Below are 20,405 nucleotides of genomic sequence, written 5' to 3'. Positions count from 1 at the left end.
GTGCTAAAACCATCTTGCTGAATTCTCCAGCATATGCACAATACTTTGTGCAGCAATGTGGGAGATAGCTAAGAGGCTGCCCACATAATCAGGTGCCTTGGCATGTCCCTATGAAGCTTTAAGTGTTGGTGGAAGCCTCTGGTGCAACTGAAATCTGGATTAACTGCTGCACACTATTCCAAATACAAAACTCCTCTGCCCTATAGTCACCTTTCACCCTAGCCAGCAAACCCTTTTTCCTTCTCACGCATCAAGGATCCAGCATCAGCTTCCCCCTGACTCCAAAAAATCCCTCTCCCTCACAAAAAATCCAAAACAAACAAACAGTAAACACACATATCCCCAGGACTCATTTCCAACCTCCAAACTTAGAATCATAGAATCATAGAATCATAGAATATAAGGGTTGGAAGGGACCCCAGAAGGTCATCTAGTCCAACCCCCTGCTCAAAGCAGGACCAATTCCCAGTTAAATCATCCCAGCCAGGGCTTTGTCAAGCCTGACCTTAAAAACCTCTAAGGAAGGAGATTCTACCACCTCCCTAGGTAACGCATTCCAGTGTTTCACTACCCTCTTAGTGAAAAAGTTTTTCCTAATATCCAATCTAAACCTCCCCCACTGTAACTTGAGACTCCTCGTTCTGTCATCTGATACCATTGAGAACAGTCTAGAGCCATCCTCTTTGGAACCCCCTTTCAGGTAGTTGAAAACAGCTATCAAATCCCCCCTCATTCTTCTCTTCTGCAGGCTAAACAATCCCAGCTCCCTCAGCCTCTCCTCATAACTCATATGTTCCAGACCCCTAATCATTTTTGTTGCCCTTCGCTGGACTCTCTCCAATTTATCCACATCCTTCTTGAAGTGTGGGGCCCAAAACTGGACACAGTACTCCAGATGAGGCCTCACCAATGTCGAATAGAGGGGAACGATCACGTCCCTCGATCTGCTCGCTATGCCCCTACTTATACATCCCCAAATGCCATTGGCCTTCTTGGCAACAAGGGCACACTGCTGACTCATATCCAGCTTCTCGTCCACTGTCACCCCTAGGTCCTTTTCCGCAGAACTGCTGCCTAGACATTCGGTCCCTAGTCTGTAGCTGTGCATTGGGTTCTTCCGTCCTAAGTGCAGGACCCTGCACTTATCCTTATTGAACCTCATCAGATTTCTTTTGGCCCAATCCTCCAATTTGTCTAGGTCCTTCTGTATCCTATCCCTCCCCTCCAGCGTATCTACCACTCCTCCCAGTTTAGTATCATCCGCAAATTTGCTGAGAGTGCAATCCACACCATCCTCCAGATCATTTATGAAGATATTGAACAAAACCGGCCCCAGGACCGACCCTTGGGGCACACCACTTGATACCGGCTGCCAACTAGACATGGAGCCATTGATCACTACCCGTTGAGCCCGACAATCTAGCCAGCTTTCTACCCACCTTGTAGTGCATTCATCCAGCCCATACTTCCTTAACTTGCTGACAAGAATACTGTGGGAGACCGTGTCAAAAGCTTTGCTAAAGTCAAGAAACAATACATCCACTGCTTTCCCTTCATCCACAGAACCAGTAATCTCATCATAGAAGGCGATTAGATTAGTCAGGCATGACCTTCCCTTGGTGAATCCATGCTGGCTGTTCCTGATCACTTTCCTCTCATGTAAGTGCTTCAGGATTGATTCTTTGAGGACCTGCTCCATGATTTTTCCAGGGACTGAAGTGAGGCTGACTGGCCTGTAGTTCCCAGGATCCTCCTTCTTCCCTTTTTTAAAGATTGGCACTACATTAGCCTTTTTCCAGTCATCCGGGACTTCCCCGGTTCGCCACGAGTTTTCAAAGATAATGGCCAATGGCTCTGCAATCACAGCCGCCAGTTCCTTCAGCACTCTCGGATGCAACTCGTCCGGCCCCATGGACTTGTGCACGTCCAGCTTTTCTAAAAAGTCCCTAACCACCTCTATCTCCACAGAGGGCTGGCCATCTCTTCCCCATTTTGTGATGCCCAGCGTAGCAGTCTGGGAGCTGACCTTGTTAGTGAAAACAGAGGCAAAAAAAGCATTGAGTACATTAGCTTTTTCCACATCCTCTGTCACTAGTTTGCCTCCCTCATTCAGTAAGGGGCCCACACATTCCTTGGCTTTCTTCTTGTTGCCAACATACCTGAAGAAACCCTTCTTGTTACTCTTGACATCTCTGGCTAGCTGCAGCTCCAGGTGCGATTTGGCCCTCCTGATAACATTCCTACATGCCCTAGCAATATTTTTATACTCTTCCCTGGTCATATGTCCAACCTTCCACTTCTTGTAAGCTTCTTTTTTATGTTTAAGATCCGCTAAGATTTCACCATTAAGCCAAGCTGGTCGCCTGCCATATTTACTATTCTTTCGACTCATCGGGATGGTTTGTCCCTGTAACCTCAACAGTGTGTGGTTACGATCTGTCAATCTATTCAAATATCGCAAAAAGAAAAGGAGTACTTGTTGCACCTTAGAGACTAACCAATTTATTTGAGCATAAGCTTTCGTGAGCTACAGCTCACTTCATCTGATGCTTATGCTCAAATAAATAACTTGTTTCAGTTTCCTTCATGGCACCCGACCAGTAATTCCTAGGTGCTCCTTGACCTCTGACTCCCCCATTAAATTATCTCAAACCTCACACAAATGTTTCCTAGTTCTGCTCCTGAAATTTTCTTCCCCAGTTTAGCTTCCAAGCTCTACCAGCTTTCACAACCCCTTCTCTCTCTTTTCCTAAGGTATAGTACTTATTTTTACTGCTTTACCATACACTCATTGTTTCTGTGTAAGTAACATTTTCTACTGTTACATTACATTCTACTGTTTCATTTTATGTTTAACCTCACGCAAATCAGTCTGATTAAAACCTAACGGAAATGACGACTCTTTTGGACATCCTAGACACTAATCTCTCTCTCTCTCCTTTTTTAACAGTTAATCAAGAAAGTTTTAGAATGGAAGACAGTCAAAGAATTATAGAGGAAATCCACTGTTACTTTTCAACGCAGCATGTGTATTCCCTAAACTAGCAATTTTGTCTTCTGCTTTCTATTGGAGGATGTAATTTATAATGTAAGCTATTTATATGTAAGAATAAAAAAAGTTATAAATTATAGACTGTTGTTATCAATCAACTTACATCTTTTCCATGAATGCCTTCAGGTCCTGGTTCTCCTTTATCTCCCTTCTCACCCTAGGAGGAGGAGTATATATTTTAGTTTTATGAACAAATATCATTTTCAGTTGGAAAACTGCATTATGGGAAAAACATCATCATTCATTACTATGCTCTACATACAGTACAATATATCTATTGCTGACAGCATAGGAAAACTATTCCTGACACTTCAAGAGGTGTTTCATCCAAATTAAGAACCTGACCCCGCAAGGTGCCAAGTAACTGGGGAGCTAATGCTCAGTACTTCACAAGAGGCATTGAACACCATCTAAGTATTCATGTTTGCAATGTTGCACTTACAAAAATGCAGATGGATGGATGTTTAATAGAAACAGACAAAATTACTCCACGAGACAGTCATCTGTTAGAGGTCTGGGGACTGACACTCTCTCTCTCTGCCAGCTGAAATAGTGTATTCTGATACTGAGTTTGACAAAGAAATGTATAAGAAAGTTCCTATATGACTGAAATAATTTACTTCCCCTCCACCCCATGTGAAAACTCTAGTTTATTATTTCAATTTGATATTTGTTAACTGTGTGCCAAGAAAAAATTCAAAAAGTAGAAAGTTACATTAAGATGGAGAATAAGTATTTACAATCACTCCACATATCCCTGTCAGAATGGCCTGCCATGACAATTATCACTAGCACCACATATGGTCTTAAATATTTATACTGTAATTTCCAAAAGGAAATGAACTCCGTATGTTGATTTGAATCTGTTACTGGAATATGATCTGAAGTTTAACTTAAAACCAAAGATTGGGATTATATTCTTTTTAGCATAACATTTTATTTTCCATGGATAATCATAGGATAGCTAATCAAATTAAAATCAATTTGAACAGTTTATTAGACTTCCACTTATTTCTATAAGTATAACAAATACTGGTGATATAAAAAGGCATGTTTTACTCTCTCAGAGTACATGTTCTTCAGGACACGGGTAGTGTTTTCACACATAGTTGTACAGCGCTTGGCACAATAGGGGCACTATCCTGATAGAGGCATCTGGATGTTACCATAATATAGATATTAAACAGGAATAATAACAGGAATGCTCCCACTTTCCCTATAATACTTCCCATTGAGAGTAATGTCCATAATGTTGTTAATATAACTCTTTGCAGTAACACAATTAACCGGCATGTAACATAAAGTTTTCCTATAATTTAACATATTGGAAAAGGAAATGGTCTTAGGAATGACTATTCTGAGTTCATGTTTTACATCACTGTATGAGAGAAATGTCCTACAAATTACTAGATGCTTTTAGGGTTTCTTTGCCTTTAATCTGTAATGCTGTATGGCTCTTCGATGTCACCTAAAAAAACAGTTCACATTTTTAAAATATCTATTTTAAGTACAACGCTTACAGATATACCTTTATTTTGAGACTAGAAAGGAAAATGCAGCATGAAGGATTCTGTAGACTAGAAGGATCTAGGCTAGTTCACATATTCCCATATGAACTCTTAATTACACAATGCAATATTATTTTAAAGTTAGAAGAAAGAGATTCAGTTCTTTACAAACTCTTGTCTACCATTCCATTCCCCTTAATACAGGTTCCACCAGAAGTGACAGAGATTTCTGTTTAAGCAGCCTAATTAATGAGAGATCCGTTTCCAGAACCAACAAAGCTAAACTGCTCTGTAAATGCAGCTACACTGAGCTTTGCAAGTAATAAGAATAATTCACACAAAATCACGGGGACAGGCTGTACTGAAGATCAAATCCTTCATGTCAACCAAAGAAAGAGAACAGCAGTGCACTGAATCTGTGTCGTCTCAAGGGGACTACACCGGTCTGAGCAAAGCCTATTCATTATGTCAGTATAATCTTCATAATTCTGTTACCTAAATGCTATAGAACTGAGATCAAATAATTCCATTTGTGACAGGACCCTGATTCAAAGCTATTCCTCCAGTGGCAGTAACAGAAGTAACAGAAGGCATTTCATCTAATAATAGATCATTTTTTGCAAAATGAGTTTATATGAGCTTTCTTAAACAACTGAAGCCTACCAATATATTAGCATCAACAGGACTGTACCTTTAATGGACCCCCATGCTAGAAGCCGCTAGGCAGTTTTATGTTTTAACTCTTGTCCATCTACTTCACAACAAACAATATTATACATTAGCCTAAAATATCCATTGAAGGCTTTTACTTAATCATCCCCCTATACTTTGTATATTTGGTCAAAGCCGCAGTTCAAACCAGACTTTCATGGATTCATGTTTGTTTATTTATTTGGGGGAGAATGGAGAAAGGGAGGGAAACTAATGCCAGCAGGCTTGTCTAGAAATTTTAAAAAATCCTTGTTTAAAATGTTGGTAGTACATTTTAGCTATCAGCTAAGCTCTGTTTTGTCTCTGGACTTATGATCAAGGGCATAATCAGACAGCTTAAAATGTAAGCAAAGCCCCCAAAGAGATATTTAAAAACAATATTCAAAGTAAGACTTCAGAAGAAACTGAATTAAATAAGAACAAATCTTTTAGATTTCAGTTTGTCTGTATCATTCTGACTGTTTGGAAATTTAATGCTGGTTTCCCCTTCTTTCAACTCACAATAGTCCAATTATTGTTACAGTTTGCCAGAATTTCCAAAAGTACAATAATATATTTACAATAACATCTCATTATTCTAGATGAATTATTTTAAGATTTCATTTTCTAATATATTTCTAGGAGATTTAAAAATATCACTTGAATATCAGGAAATATTTTTCCTTTCATGGTGTATCTTTATTTGTTTACATATTTTATATACATGGAAAATGGGATGAACATGTGCAGTGCTGATTCAACAGTGACATTAATCTGTGAGCCCAATGAAGTCTATACAAGCCTGAGTACAGTATAACTTTCCATATTTCATTCTGCATTGGCAGAAATAACATACATTCTCAGATTCTCTAATCCAAATTAAGACCACCCATATCACCTGGATGACAATGCTGGGTCAAAAGCCAAGATGATCTGTGATGAGTGCAGGCCTTAAAAAACACCCCTCTGCCCTACTGCAGGCAGGCAATCACTTTAAAAATGCTGATGAGTGGTGCAGGCTGCAAGGGGATGGTGGTGTGGTGATTGTGGCTGCTGGGTGCAGGTGAGAGATACAAAGATTCCAGTTTCCATGATTCAAAAGATGTCAGACTTCAAAATGCTCATTGGTTGTTTAGACAAGACAAAAGCAAAGATCATTCAGGCCAGGATCCCTTCATCATCCAAAGAACCTACGTCAGTCTGCCGCACTGTATGATTTTCATGTGCATTTACATTGAATTTTCAGTAGATTAAATTACTTTCATTCACAAACATATGACAAACATTATTCTATGCATTATTTATCTCTTCCTTCTGCAAAGCAAGAATTCCTATAAAACAGAGTTCTGATTCTCATCACATACTCCTATGTAAATTAAGTTATCTTGCTCATTCCCGTCTTTACTATATACATTATATACTTCATGACTTATCTTGAAATGTAGCCAATCTGCAGAATATAACATTCAGTAAAGTGTGACATGAGTTTTAAACAGTCCACACTGCGGGATACATCTTAGGTTTGCACACAAAAAAGTGGTAAAAGCTATTTTAAGTCCAATGTTCCTGCCTGTTCAAAACATCTTCAGATGGGACAATGAATTTGTGAATACTTGCAAAATAGCATTTCAATGCTGGAAGTATTGTGTGCCTTATTTGTTAATTAAAACTAATCCAACATTACAATATTGAATTATGTGCAGAGATTGTATTTCCTGGATTGAATTCTGCTTTCAATTACACTCACACAATGAGTCAGGGGGGTTGCTTCAGTATAGCTGAAGATACGTGTGTGAAATCCTGGCCCTCCTGAAGTCAGTGGGAAAACTCCCATAGGATCAGGAGTTTGCTCTCTGCCTCCACAAGAAGTTGTCAAAAAGAGAGTATCAAAATACCAACTCCAATTTTCCATTTGCATTTAAAATATTATTGAAGTCTCCAACACCAACTGCTATAGTTAAGGCTCAGTTCTAACTTTTATTCTAATCTCCACTTAATCAATTAGCCATTACTCTCTCAGATCTCTTTTATGGTCTTTTCCAGCCTTGGTCCCAACCCAAATAGATGTTTTAAAAAAAGAGAGAGAAAGTTTGAGCAAAATTGAGCTTAGCTGGTTTTTGGGTATGTTAGCATGAAGAGATCCACATTTCCTCATATGTTCCAAGTGAGCATTTTCTGCTTACATAAAGCAACTGAAGCTGGAAACATCAACCTTGGCTTGTTTTTACAGTCTGTATTGAGGAAGGGAAAATAACCCAAAACGAAACAAATTTTTTAGAGTATTTTTTATAATTTAAGCATTTAAAGTTGATATTTTCATGTAAGCTTGTTAAAAAAATCTCTCATTTTTCGGATACATTTTAGGGATTGTTTGTTAAGGACGGTTTAGTTAAGGACAGCGATAAGGATTAACGTAAAGATGTATTTGTTAAGGATGATTCAGTTAAAAGAAATTTATATCAACAATGCGTTCACCAAAGACTCCTTCAGTTAAGAAGGTGTTTGTTATGGATGCCTCAGGTAAGGCTGCCTGACTTTAAGATGAACCAGTTATGGTGATGTTGCAATTTAGAAGCATGTTTTCCTGTCTTTCCCTCCTCCCTCCAATTTTTCTTTTTTTCCCCCCTTTAAATTATATACAAAATATATAATTAATACAAAATTAAGAAATCAAAAAACATGTCAGGAAACTCCAAAAATTAAGGTTTCTTCTGCAGCGTTACCTTGTCAGCATTACTTATTTACTTGTTAAATAATAATCTTAACATATTTCTCTTTATATTATCCCACCTATTCTTTAAAATATGCAGGCTATGCAACATTACTTTGTACTGAGGCAGAAACATTGACTTTTGGAAATTCCTGATTTTAGAGTGCATTATTTTACATCTTTAAAAGCTAATTAAAGCTAGTTTTACATATAATAATCTTATATGCTTTGTTACACGTGTATTTGTGGCGGTGTGCTGTATCTGAAGATTAATTTCTTTTCCTCATGACTCTTTCTTCATAACTCATTATAAATTGAATCCAGCTATAACAAACATTCACTAATTTTCCCTGCAGATGGTATGAATTTAGCAAATTGTAACATTGGGCTGAAGACAGCCCTTAGGGCTCTATTCTGGCTTTTACAGTCAGAATCATGCAAGGGTGGGGTTGTGAAGGCCCTCCATCCCAATGACATTCTCACTGACTGAGCCAGAATGCCTCTGGCATTGCTGGGACAGTGGTATCCCAGAAAAGAAGAAGCTGAAACACCTTTTAAAGGCTGCAAGATATGCTTCCCCCTATGCCACTGGCCAGGATGAAAGGAGAGTGGTGACACAACCTCATCCCTTGGAGCTGTTTAACATTGCCGTTGACTATAGATGCTCTCCATACTTGAGTACAAGGAAACAATTACGAAGATTAAGAATACCCTCTGCTCCCTGACAGCCTACATTGGGTTAGCCATAGCCTAACAGTTTACTTTCTTCTCAGTAAAACATATATTTTAAATGGCTCCATTTCAACTTTTTCTTTGCAAACCTCTATAGTAATTTTTTGTTGCATTCACTTTTCTAAACAATACTTCTATTTATGCTGACACAGATAAGTCACTCACTTTTTTTTTTTTACTTTTCCATAAGAAAAAGATTCATATGGGTTTATTACTAAGCCATAACAATTCCAAGGTTAAAATTTGACAATTGAATTGACAATGAGAGTAAAACTTTCATTTGTAAAAAGAAAAATCCATTCAGCCTAATTTAAGAGTGAAGTATGCAAAACCAAAAGTAGTTTCAGTAATGTGAAAAAAATGAACATTCTTAAAACTGCCTTGAAATGTCTTTACACAAGAGACCTAAATGCCATCTAAGAGCTAGTACAGTCTGTGGGGGTAAAATGTATGTATGTCACAAATAGGGCTGTCAATTAATAGCAGTTAACTCATCCGATTAACTAAAAAAATAAATAATCGTGATTAATTGCAGTTTTAATCACACTGTTAAACAACTGAAATTTATTTAATATTTTTAAGACTTTCTCTACATTTTCAAATATACTGGTTTCAATTACAACTAGGGTGACCAGATGTCCCTATTTTATAGGGACAGTCCCGATTTTTGGGTCTTTTTCTTATATAGGCTCCTATTACTCCCCACCCCCGTCCCGATTTTTCACATTTGCTGTCTGGTCACCCTAATTACAACAGAATACAACATGTACAGTGCTCACTTTATATTATTATTTTATTACAAATATTTGCAGTGTAAAAATTAAAAACAAAATATATTGTATTTTTCAATTAATCTCATACACGTAGTGCAATCTGTTTATCATGAAAGTGCAACTTACAAATGTAGATTTTTTTTGTTACATAACTGCACTCAAAAATAAAATGATGTAAAATTTTAGAGCCTACAAGTCCACTCAGTCCTACCTCTTGTTCAGTCAACTGCTAAGACAAACAAGTTTGTTTACATTTATGGGAAGTAATGCTGCCTGCTTCTTATTTACAATGTCACCTGAAAGTGAGAACAGGCGTTCGCATGGCACTGCAAGGTATTTACGTGCCAAATATACTAAACATGTTTATGTCCCTTCATGCTCTGGCCAGCTTTCCAGAGGACATGCTTCCATGTGGATGACGCACATTAAAAAAAAATGCATTAATTAAATTTGTGAACTCCTTGGGGGAAAATTGTATGTCTCCTACTGCATGGTTTTACAAGCATTCTGCCATATATCTCATGTTATAGCAGTCTCAGATGATGACCAAGCACATGTTGTTCATTTTAAGAACATTTTCACTACAGATTTGACAAAACACAAAGAAGGTACCAATGTGAGATTTCTAAAGATAGCTATTGCGCTTGACCCAACATTTAAGAATCTGAAGTGCCTTCCAAAATCTGAGAGGGACAAAGTGTGGAGTATGCTTTCAAATGTTTTAAAAGAGCAACACTTTGATGTGGAAATTATAGAACCCGAACCACCAAACAAGAAAATCAACCTTTCTTCTGGTGGCATGTGACTCAGATAATAAAGATGAACATGCATTGGTCCGCACTGCTTTGGATTGTTATTGAGCAGAACCCCTCATCAGCATGGACGCATGTCCTCTGGAATAGTGGTTGAAGCATGAAGGGATATATGAATCTTTAGTGCATCTGGCACATGAATATGTAGCTATGCCAGCTACAACAGTGCCATCTGAACGCCTGTTCCCACTTTCAGGTGACATTGTAAACAAGAAGCGGGCAGAACTATCTCCTGCAAATTTAAACAAATTTGTCTGTCTGAGCAATTGGCTGAACAAAAAGTAGGACTAAGTGGACTTGTAGGCTCTAAAGTTTTACACTGTTTTATTTTTGAATGTTTTTTTTTACATTTCTACATATTTAAGTTCAACTTTCATGATAAAGAGATACTACAGTATGTGTATTAGGTGAATTGAAAAATAATTTCTTTTTTTACAGTGCAAATATTTGTAATAAAAATATATATAAAGTGAGCACTGTATACTTTGTATTGTGTTGCAATTGAAATCAATATATTTAAAAATGTAGAAAACATCCAAAAATATTTAAATGAAATGGTATACTATTATTCTTTAATAGCGTGATTAATCATGCAATTAATCATGATTAATTTTGTTAATCACTTGACAGCCCTAGTCCTGAAGCCTCTAAATGTTTTTCATGGTGATATCCGTTTCAAAAAAAAAAAATGTCCCTTGATACATATTTACACAGACTATAACAGCTTGAACTCTATTGAGTTAGTGGTATGCATTCTAAAATACTCTGAACTTTTAAAAACTTTAATGTGGTATTTATTTTAACTACATGTAAATACAAAAGGAAATTCACACAAAAATATAGCCCAGAACAGAAAATGAAGTAGGAATAGTGGCTGAAACGCTGTTCTTAGCTCTCCCCATTAGGGCAAATTCTGCACTGCCTTAAATCCCATGGAACACCACTGTTGTTGAAAAATTTGGCCTAGTGTGCAATTATAGTGTACACCATCTGATGTACGAAAAAGCATTTTAGCTCCAACTCATGTGAATTCCTATATCATAAGAATTGCAATACTCAAACACAAAGGGATGAGTTAAAGATACAAACTTCTGAGCTTCAGCCTTTGGTTAGTCTCTAAGGTGCCACAAGTACTCCTTTTCTTTTTGCGAATACAGACTAACACGACTGTTCCTCTGAAGCCTTAATTATGTTATCACTGATGCAAATTCTGCCCTCAGATAAGAGGTTTCAAAGGAAATTGCATATGTTTACCTGATGGTTGAAGTTGGCCCCAAGGCTATGGTACCAAAATTTGTAATAGTATTTTAACTTTCTTTTGGCACCTTAGAGACTAACCAATTGGTTAGCATGTGGTTTTTGGGAGGGGGGTGAGGGTGTGAGAGAACCTGGATTTGTGCAGGAAATGGCCCAACTTGATTATCATGCACATTGTGTAGAGAGTTGTCACTTTGGATGGGCTATCACCAGCAGGAGAGTGAATTTGTGTGGGGGGGTGGAGGGTGAGAAAACCTGGATTTGTGCTGGAAATGGCCCAACTTGATGATCACTTTAGATAAGCTATTACCAGCAGGACAGTGGGGTGGGAGGAGGTATTGTTTCATATTCTCTGTGTATATAAAGTCTGCTGCAGTTTCCATGGTATGCATCCGATGAAGTGAGCTGTAGCTCACGAAAGCTCATGCTCAAATAAATTGGTTAGTCTCTAAGGTGCCACAAGTACTCCTTTTCTTTTTGCGAATACAGACTAACACGGCTGTTACTCTGAAACCTAACTTTCTTTTGTGTATGTGAATAAATCACATGTTAAATAGCAAATGCCTGTGCTGATGTGCATTAATTGTACTTCAAATAAATATTATAAATAAATGCATTTCATGTTCAATTGCACTTGTTTCAAATTTTATATTTGGCATGCCTCATTCTAAGAGAATGTGTTTGAAGAAACCAACAAATAAATCTACTCTTTAATGGGGCTAGATATTTTTCAAGGCAACCAAGAGTCATTTCCTTCCAGCTAAATTACTACAACATCAGCTGATGACATAAAAGGAACTTTTCAGAATTGTGTGCTGGAGTTACTGTAAATAGAAGTTGTGCACTCTTGCTCGAAATTTACTTCTTCTTAAGAAGAAATTGTTAGTTCTGAAAAAGGTAACGGAATATAGAATCTTTTACCTCTACCAAATTCAGCCCTAGTTGGTAGTAACCAAAACTTGTTACCATCTATTAAATGAACTGTCAGGTGATCTCAGTCTAGGTCCTATTGGACAAATACCCCATAACATACACATCTGTTCATTGACAAAGGAAGGATGTTAGTTTCCTGGGTTGTCAATCAACACTTTTAACAGGCACAATACGAATTTCAAAAACAAAAACAACTAAATACAATTATGCAAGTCATTGGGTTTTCTTGGGCATTTTCGGAAGTTGAGATAACAGCTACTTCCAGTAAATCATTAGCCATCAAAAGGAAGCCACTATTATAGTGATTTAATAACTTATGGTAACAAGATGTGGGTCCATAAAAGTGATCCAGGAACATAGAACTCCACCATTTCTGCTGACCATGAGAAAGGGAGAAATAGCTGTTTGTCTCTTGTTACCAGAAGTGAGACTGGATGAAAAGTACAATACACTCTGATCAGTCTGGATATTAATATTAATACCATATTTATAGTTAAGGTAAACAGGGAAAAAAGAAGGTATCACTGTGGTGTCTCCTCTTTTCTAGACTATGTACTATATGCAAAAGGTGGTGAGGTGCCTCATATTTACATTAATATACAGGGCCAGATCCTGATTTAGGTTTCTTCTCAGAGCCCTATATAGGTTCACAATCTAGTCAAGCGCTGAAACTCCAGAGGAAAAATGAAATCCTATGACAAGGAAACACCCACTCAGAAACAGCTATATACAACTGCTGAGCCCGACTCTATGGTGATCTCAAAGACATCTTACAGTACTGCCATACATAGTGATTGGACTACTGGGAAGTGTAACTGGGAGAGAAAGTGCTTCCCCTTATGTTCCACAGGGGGATGGCAGAGTGACAGTGGTGGAGAAAGCAAAGAAAGCAATGGGCTAACATTCCCCTTACTTCCACACAGCAGAGTCAAGATGTGGCACACATTTTTTAATTTGAAGTTTGATTTCTGTTTATACCACCTTTGTGTTATTGTTGAGTTAGGATTTTTCTTTAAAAGGAAGAGACTTGGTTCCCCCCACCTTACCCCCCCAAGGCTGATCTCCTAAGGAAAACTAAAAACCAATCTATTTCTGTCAGCTGTTGACAAAGAGCACTGGTTTCACAGAATGTGTTGGGCTGTATTTTTTTAGGCACCAATACTTTCCATGGATTTGGCAGGCTATTGCTATTGTTATTTAGTCACTAAAAATGTTTTGCAGATGGTTAAAGCAATCTCAAATATTTGCACTACTCAATGGACTGCAGTGCCTTTTCTGCAAAGGCTGAAACTTGCTGGATATAGTTCTATAGTACTTCTACAGAAACACTGTCACATTCTATATTTGTGACTATGTAATGTGGTTATCAGGCCTTGATTATGTTGGTATCTGTTGCCTCTGTGATTTTGGACTAAAAAAACATGACTTTATCAATGTTATAGAACTATATGTGCAAGTTCAGTGGCAGTTTTTGGCTACACCAAATTTCTGAAATATCCTGGAGTGTGATGTTTAGTCCTTTGTGATGAGTGTATATTGTATGAGTGCTTTTTATTTTTGTATTGAGCAGATTTGCGCAAAAGTCTGTTGTTTTGCTTTTCAGGAGTTCATGTGAATGTTTTTCCAAGATTCAATCTATGAAGGCTGTATTCCAAGTTTCATTTTAAATTGGAAACCTAATTGCAAACCAGTGAAAATACTGGGCTTCACCTGGTTTCTGCTTAACACACATGAAATCACAAATTTTGTCCAATTTTTAATGCAAAACCATGAATTGGTCCAAATTTACTTGAAACGTTCATGAACTATAACAAATCTTTCAATGAACCAGATCTGAGTTTAAACCTGGTCACAAAACCCATCACTAAATGTTTAAAGTAGTTTCAGTTCAAGCATTTTACAAACCTTAGAAATTAAGCAAGTGTATAGTTGTAACAGTTTTATACATTCATTATACAGGTTTCAGAGTAACAGCCGTGTTAGTCTGTATTCGCAAAAAGAAAAGGAGTACTTGTGGCACCTTAGAGACTAACCAATTTATTTGAGCATGAGCTTTCGTGAGCTACAGCTCACTTCATCGGATGCATACCGTGGAAACTGCAGCAGACTTTATATATACACAGAGAATATGAAACAATACCTCCTCCCACCCCACTGTCCTGCTGGTAATAGCTTATCTAAAGTGATCATCAAGTTAGGCCATTTCCAGCACAAATCCAGGTTTTCTCACCCTCCACCCCCCCACACAAATTCACTCTCCTGCTGGATGGGCTAGCACCAGCAGGAGAGTGAATTTGTGTGGGGGGGTGGAGGGTGAGAAAACCTGGATTTGTGCTGGAAATGGCCCACCTGATGATCACTTTAGATAAGCTATTACCAGCAGGACAGTGGGGTGGGAGGAGGTATTGTTTCATATTCTCTGTGTATATATAAAGTCTGCTGCAGTTTCCACGGTATGCATCCGATGAAGTGAGCTGTAGCTCACGAAAGCTCATGCTCAAATAAATTGGTTATTCATTATACAGTAATGTAAGACATTGCTCTATTTGATATGTTATCTCCTTAAGAAATAGGAGTGCATGGAGGTCAGAGTCAAGAATGAAAAAAGTGAGGTAAGAATGAGGACATAGAAATGTATATGCAGCAAAAACAGTTTGGAAAAGAGGCATTTCTTTGATTTTATTTAACTTGTTCATTCTAGAGTGAGATGTGGTCTCCCCCCCACTTTTTTTTTCTTTTGAACATTGTGCTGAGAGTATGAAGTTAGTGAAACGGTTTCAGCAAGTTAGTTACCTGTGAAAGTAGGGTGACCAGATGTCCCAATTTTATAGGGACAGTCCTGATTTTGGAGGGTATTCTTATATAGGCACTTATTACCCCCCACCCCCTGTCCTGATTTTTTACACTTACTTTCTGGTCACCCTATGTGAAAGTAAAAATTATGAGGGCATGTAGCGGGGTGGCTACCCTGCTCCTAAAATAGAAAGGGTTAAAAGCAGCCCTGGAGAGGGCTGTGGCTGGCTGATTGGGGAAGCAGCCGCAGCTGGGCCACGCCCCTATCAGGCCCCAGCTGGCCTGTATAAAAAGGCCATGAGCCAAAAACCCATGGAGTCTCTCTCCAGGCTGGGAGAGAGTAGGGCCTGCCTGGGTACTGAGGGTGGTGCAGTGCTGGGGAAGGAGCAGGCTGAGTGGGGGTGCTCCAGGCTGGCAACTCTGCAGGCTGTAGGGCCAGGTCCAAGGCCCATAGAGGTACTGGGAGGCAGAGGAAGGCAACAGGTCCGAACCCCCTTGCCTATGATGAATGGCCTTTACACTGCAGTCTGCCCCAGGGAGCGGGGGCTTGGTGATGACTAGCAGTAGCCCAGACTGAGGCAAGGTGGGGATAGTGGGTTGGGGGTTCCCCAGGAAGGGGAGACCCAGAGGCAGAGTGTGGGGATACTGCCAGGAGGGCAGAACCCCAGAGAAAGGGGCACTGGGGTCTGTGAGGGATACTGGGGCCAAAGGCCTGCAGAGGGCCCTCCATGCTGGAAAAGAGCTAATTTCCAATGACCAGCAGGAGGTGCTGCAGGGGTGAGTCTGCATTCCTTTACAGGGCAGATCTGGGAAAGGCAAAGACTGACTGGTCTTGGACTCAGAAAGAAGAGTGCATAGGCACTAGTAGGGATATAGATGAAGGATGCCAACTTTTATGTATTTGTTGCTTGTCTTATATTTTTTTCCTCATCTTTTACATTGAATACTTGCATATATTGCAAAAGAATACTTACTTTTGTTGTAAATATAGAATGGAAAAAAATCAGGTACATGCACCAGTCTTCCATATTAGGCATCCACATTTGAAAGTTCAGGGACAATATACCCATGTATACTCAGTCATTCTGAGACAGCATGGGTGGGGGATAGCAATAGAGTGACCAAGCCAAATCTTATAGAATCATAGAATATCAGGGTTGGAAGGGACCCCAGAAGGTCATCTAGTCCAACGCCCTGCTCAAAGCAGGACCAATTCCCAGTTAAATCATCCCAGCCAGGGCTTTGTCAAGCCTGACCTTAAAAACCTCTAAGGAAGGAGATTCTACCACCTCCCTAGGTAACGCATTCCAGTGTTTCACCACCCTCTTAGTGAAAAAGTTTTTCCTAATATCCAATCTAAACCTCCCCCAGTGCAACTTGAGACCATTGCTCCTCGTTCTGTCATCTGCTACAATTGAGAACAGTCTAGAGCCATCCTCTTTGGAACCCCCTTTCAGGTAGTTGAAAGCAGCTATCAAATCCCCCCTCATTCTTCTCTTCTGCAGGCTAAACAATCCCAGCTCCCTCAGCCTCTCCTCATAACTCATGTGTTCCAGTCCCCTAATCATTTTTGTTGCCCTTCGCTGGACTCTCTCCAATTTATCCACATCCTTCTTGAAGTGTGGGGCCCAAAACTGGACACAGTACTCCAGATGAGGCCTCACCAATGTCGAATAGAGGGGAATGATCACGTCCCTCGATCTGTTCGCTATGCCCCTACTTATACATCCCAAAATGCCATTGGCCTTCTTGGCAACAAGGGCACACTGCTGACTCATATCCAGCTTCTCGTCCACTGTCACCCCTAGGTCCTTTTCCGCAGAACTGCTGCCTAGCCATTCAGTCCCTAGTCTGTAGCTGTGCATTGGGTTCTTCCGTCCTAAGTGCAGGACCCTGCACTTATCCTTATTGAACCTCATCAGATTTCTTTTGGCCCAATCCTCCAATTTGTCTAGGTCTTTCTGTATCCTATCCCTCCCCTCCAGCGTATCTACCACTCCTCCCAGTTTAGTATCATCCGCAAATTTGCTGAGAGTGCAATCCACACCATCCTCCAGATCATTTATGAAGATATTGAACAAAACCGGCCCCAGGACCGACCCTTGGGGTACTCCACTTGATACCGGCTGCCAACTAGATATGGAGCCATTGATCACTACCCGTTGAGCCCGACAATCTAGCCAGCTTTCTACCCACCTTGTAGTGCATTCATCCAGCCCATACTTCCTTAACTTGCTGACAAGAATACTGTGGGAGACCGTGTCAAAAGCTTTGCTAAAGTCAAGAAACAATACATCCACTGCTTTCCCTTCATCCACAGAACCAGTAATCTCATCATAAAAGGCGATTAGATTAGTCAGGCATGACCTTCCCTTGGTGAATCCATGCTGGATTATGTATCTGATGAATTTGTGGAGGCCATGAAGATTGAAAACAGGTCTCATTCCACCCTTGGATTTCAGTATCAGGAAGTACCTGGAGTAAAAACTATGGAAACGGTGTTCTGGCAGAACCTCCTCCACCATTCCCAACTTCAACAGAGAGCTGACCTGTTCAATGAGCAGTGTCTCATGAGAGGGGTCCCTGGAGAAGGATGGGGATGGGAGATGAGAATGTGGCATAGAGGGGAATTGGATTATGTAGCCCAATCTGATAGAGGTAATCAAGACCCAAGCACTGTAAGAGTGGGCCAGCCCGTCCCCAGGGGGACGGAGGAATGACAGGACCAGTGTTCTGGACAAAGGAGTCAAAACAAGCCTTGACCTGTGTTGAGGGAAGGCATGAGGACTGCCTGAAGCCCAAGCGCAACTGCTTCCTCTTGTGGGATTTATCCCTCTTTCTAGTGTAGTCCCATTGTTTTGGAGGAAAAGGTTGCACCCCATAGTGGCATCTTTGCCATAAGAACATGTACACCCCCAAAGTTCTCAAGCAGTTCTGTGAGGAGGAAGACTGCCAACGGCTGGCCTGCGGCTGATTCAAAGCCACCACCAGCGACCTGGCAGGTGACTTTAGCTTTGAGTGGGACAAAGAGCAGGATCTCCATGAGCGAGGAGCTTCCCACTGAGTACAAGGCCACTGATATGGGAAGGGTATCAGTGGCCTTGGAGTCAATTGGAAATGTATGCCTGCACTGTTAGAGAATTAATATATACCAATTGTGTTTGCATTTACCTCTATCTTGTTAGAAGTTTAACAATGTGATCTAACTAGCTTGTAGATGCTAAACTTCTGTTCTTGTCTATAACGTTTCATTACTATAGTCTAGTGATTCAGAGATTAAAAGGGGATATAAACATTTAGATGGAACTTGTGGTGTAATATTATTATCTTCATTTCTCTTCGAAATTTGTAGTAAACTACCTGTGAATGGTTTGATGGTTAATTGCCTTATGCTAATGAATGCAACTAAATTACAAGTGTATGCCTAGGAAACAGATTAGCTTCAAAGCAACAATATACATTACCTATTCTTCAGTCAAGGAGGCCCTGCTGTGACCCCAACTTGCTTCAGCTGCAAAGAAAGTTTGGCCTAATTCTCTTTTATCTCAGATATGCTTAAACTTTGACAGGGAAAGTTTAAGCTCGTAAAACTGAGGTCTCTGGGTCTACTCTGGATTATCTCTGCAATTCTCATGGAAGAATTTGAACAAACTCTGCACATGGACTGCCTATTGGACTATGTAGGCACCATCAGCCACCTCACCATCTCTGCTATGAAACTGGCCTACAAACTCTTTTCGTATCTGTATGTATAATAATCTTTAACCATACCATCTCTATTTTATTTTTCATTAATAAATCTTAGATTTAGTTAATAACGATTGGCTGTAAGCATGTATTTGGGTGAGGTCTGAAATATTCATTAACTTGGTGGATAATGTATCTGATCTCTTGGGATTGGTAGAACTTTATATATGGCGAATAAGGTTTTTTGTAACCCTCACTATTAGACTTGGCTATCTGGGCGGGAGTCAAAGTCTGGATTGCTTAAAGGGAACTATATTTTGGCTTGTTGGTAACCAGTAAGGTATTACAGAAGCTGTTTGGTTACTGGTCTGTGAAATCTAATTATAGAATAAACCACCAGTTTTAGGGATTGTCTGCGCAGTTTGCCCTGATTGAGCGTTCTCAGTATAGCCCCTCCAGCGAGCACAGTCACATCAATAAACTAGGCTACGACAAAACATGATCTTGTGAGACTGCAACCACACAGAGATCTGACTCCAGCTATGGGCAGTGAGAAGGAACTGAAGGGAGTCAGGGTGGTGATGCTTCATATAGCCAGTGCAGGGGTCAGAGCCATGAGGCTCGAGCACCACCCTTCTTCAGGTACTGCTAGGCAAAAGTCTCCAGCTTCAGCACGCATGGCGTGCACACACCTAAGTGGAATACATGTCTGTATTTACTCAAAGAAGAAGCTGGCATTTTGTTATAAGATGCATCTCTTTAATAATTCCCTCCCAAAAGTGTTTAATTCCTGGACACAACCACCACATGTACAAGTATATCCCCCTTTCCATGCAATCTTTCCAACAGAATGCATTCCTAATAGCAAAAATATAAGGAACTTAACTGGAGTCAAATGTCATCTATACAGTAATTCATAACATTCTTTGTGATTATACAAGTTGAAGATGTATATGCCCTTTCCCATACAGAGACCCATTCATCTAAATAAATTTCTTTGTCCAAATCCGTCTCCCACCTTTCATCTGGGTTGTTTTCCTACCCACTTCTTTTTCAATCAAAATATCTTAGAAATGAAACTTTTTGTTCCAGCTTGCTTCTGGGTCAAATCTTCAATTGTGCTTAAAGGTCTAGATAGAGCTATTTTGTATCCAAATTTGACAATGAAATGTTTGACTTCTACATATTGAAAATATGGGATCTTTATATTATTTACAATATTACGTCTCTTGGTATGATTTCAAATCAGGACCCAGGAACAGCTGTACAAATTGAATAACCTTAGCTCTTACAGCAAATAGTCACTTTGATATTTCCTGGGGATAAATTCCTGATTATTAATTAAAGTCGCTAAGGGAGAGGTCCTCTGTGATAGGAATTTAAAAAAATTATCCAAAGCTGCTAAGGTGGTCTAGATTAATGGGTTTATTTTTTGGTGACAAATTTCTTTTTAAACCC

General features: G+C 39.5%; 1 protein-coding gene across 4 annotated transcripts in view; it reads right to left on the bottom strand.

The window, feature by feature from the left end:
• COL19A1 (collagen type XIX alpha 1 chain) overlaps positions 1-20,405 on the bottom strand; it is a 339,106-nt gene that overhangs the window by 204,949 nt on the left and 113,752 nt on the right. For all 4 annotated transcript variants that reach the window (XM_048846009.2, XM_075126514.1, XM_048846011.2 and 1 more), the window contains exon 13: positions 3,156-3,209. In XM_048846009.2, coding sequence (XP_048701966.2) covers positions 3,156-3,209 — 54 coding nt within the window. The remainder of the gene's footprint in view (positions 1-3,155; positions 3,210-20,405) is intronic.

This window comes from Caretta caretta, chromosome 3, assembly GCF_965140235.1.
Source record: "Caretta caretta isolate rCarCar2 chromosome 3, rCarCar1.hap1, whole genome shotgun sequence".
In the NCBI taxonomy this organism is placed as follows: Eukaryota; Metazoa; Chordata; order Testudines; family Cheloniidae; genus Caretta; species Caretta caretta.
The sequence above is the reverse complement of the archived record's forward strand: the minus strand, read 5'-3'. Positions and strand labels throughout refer to the sequence as shown.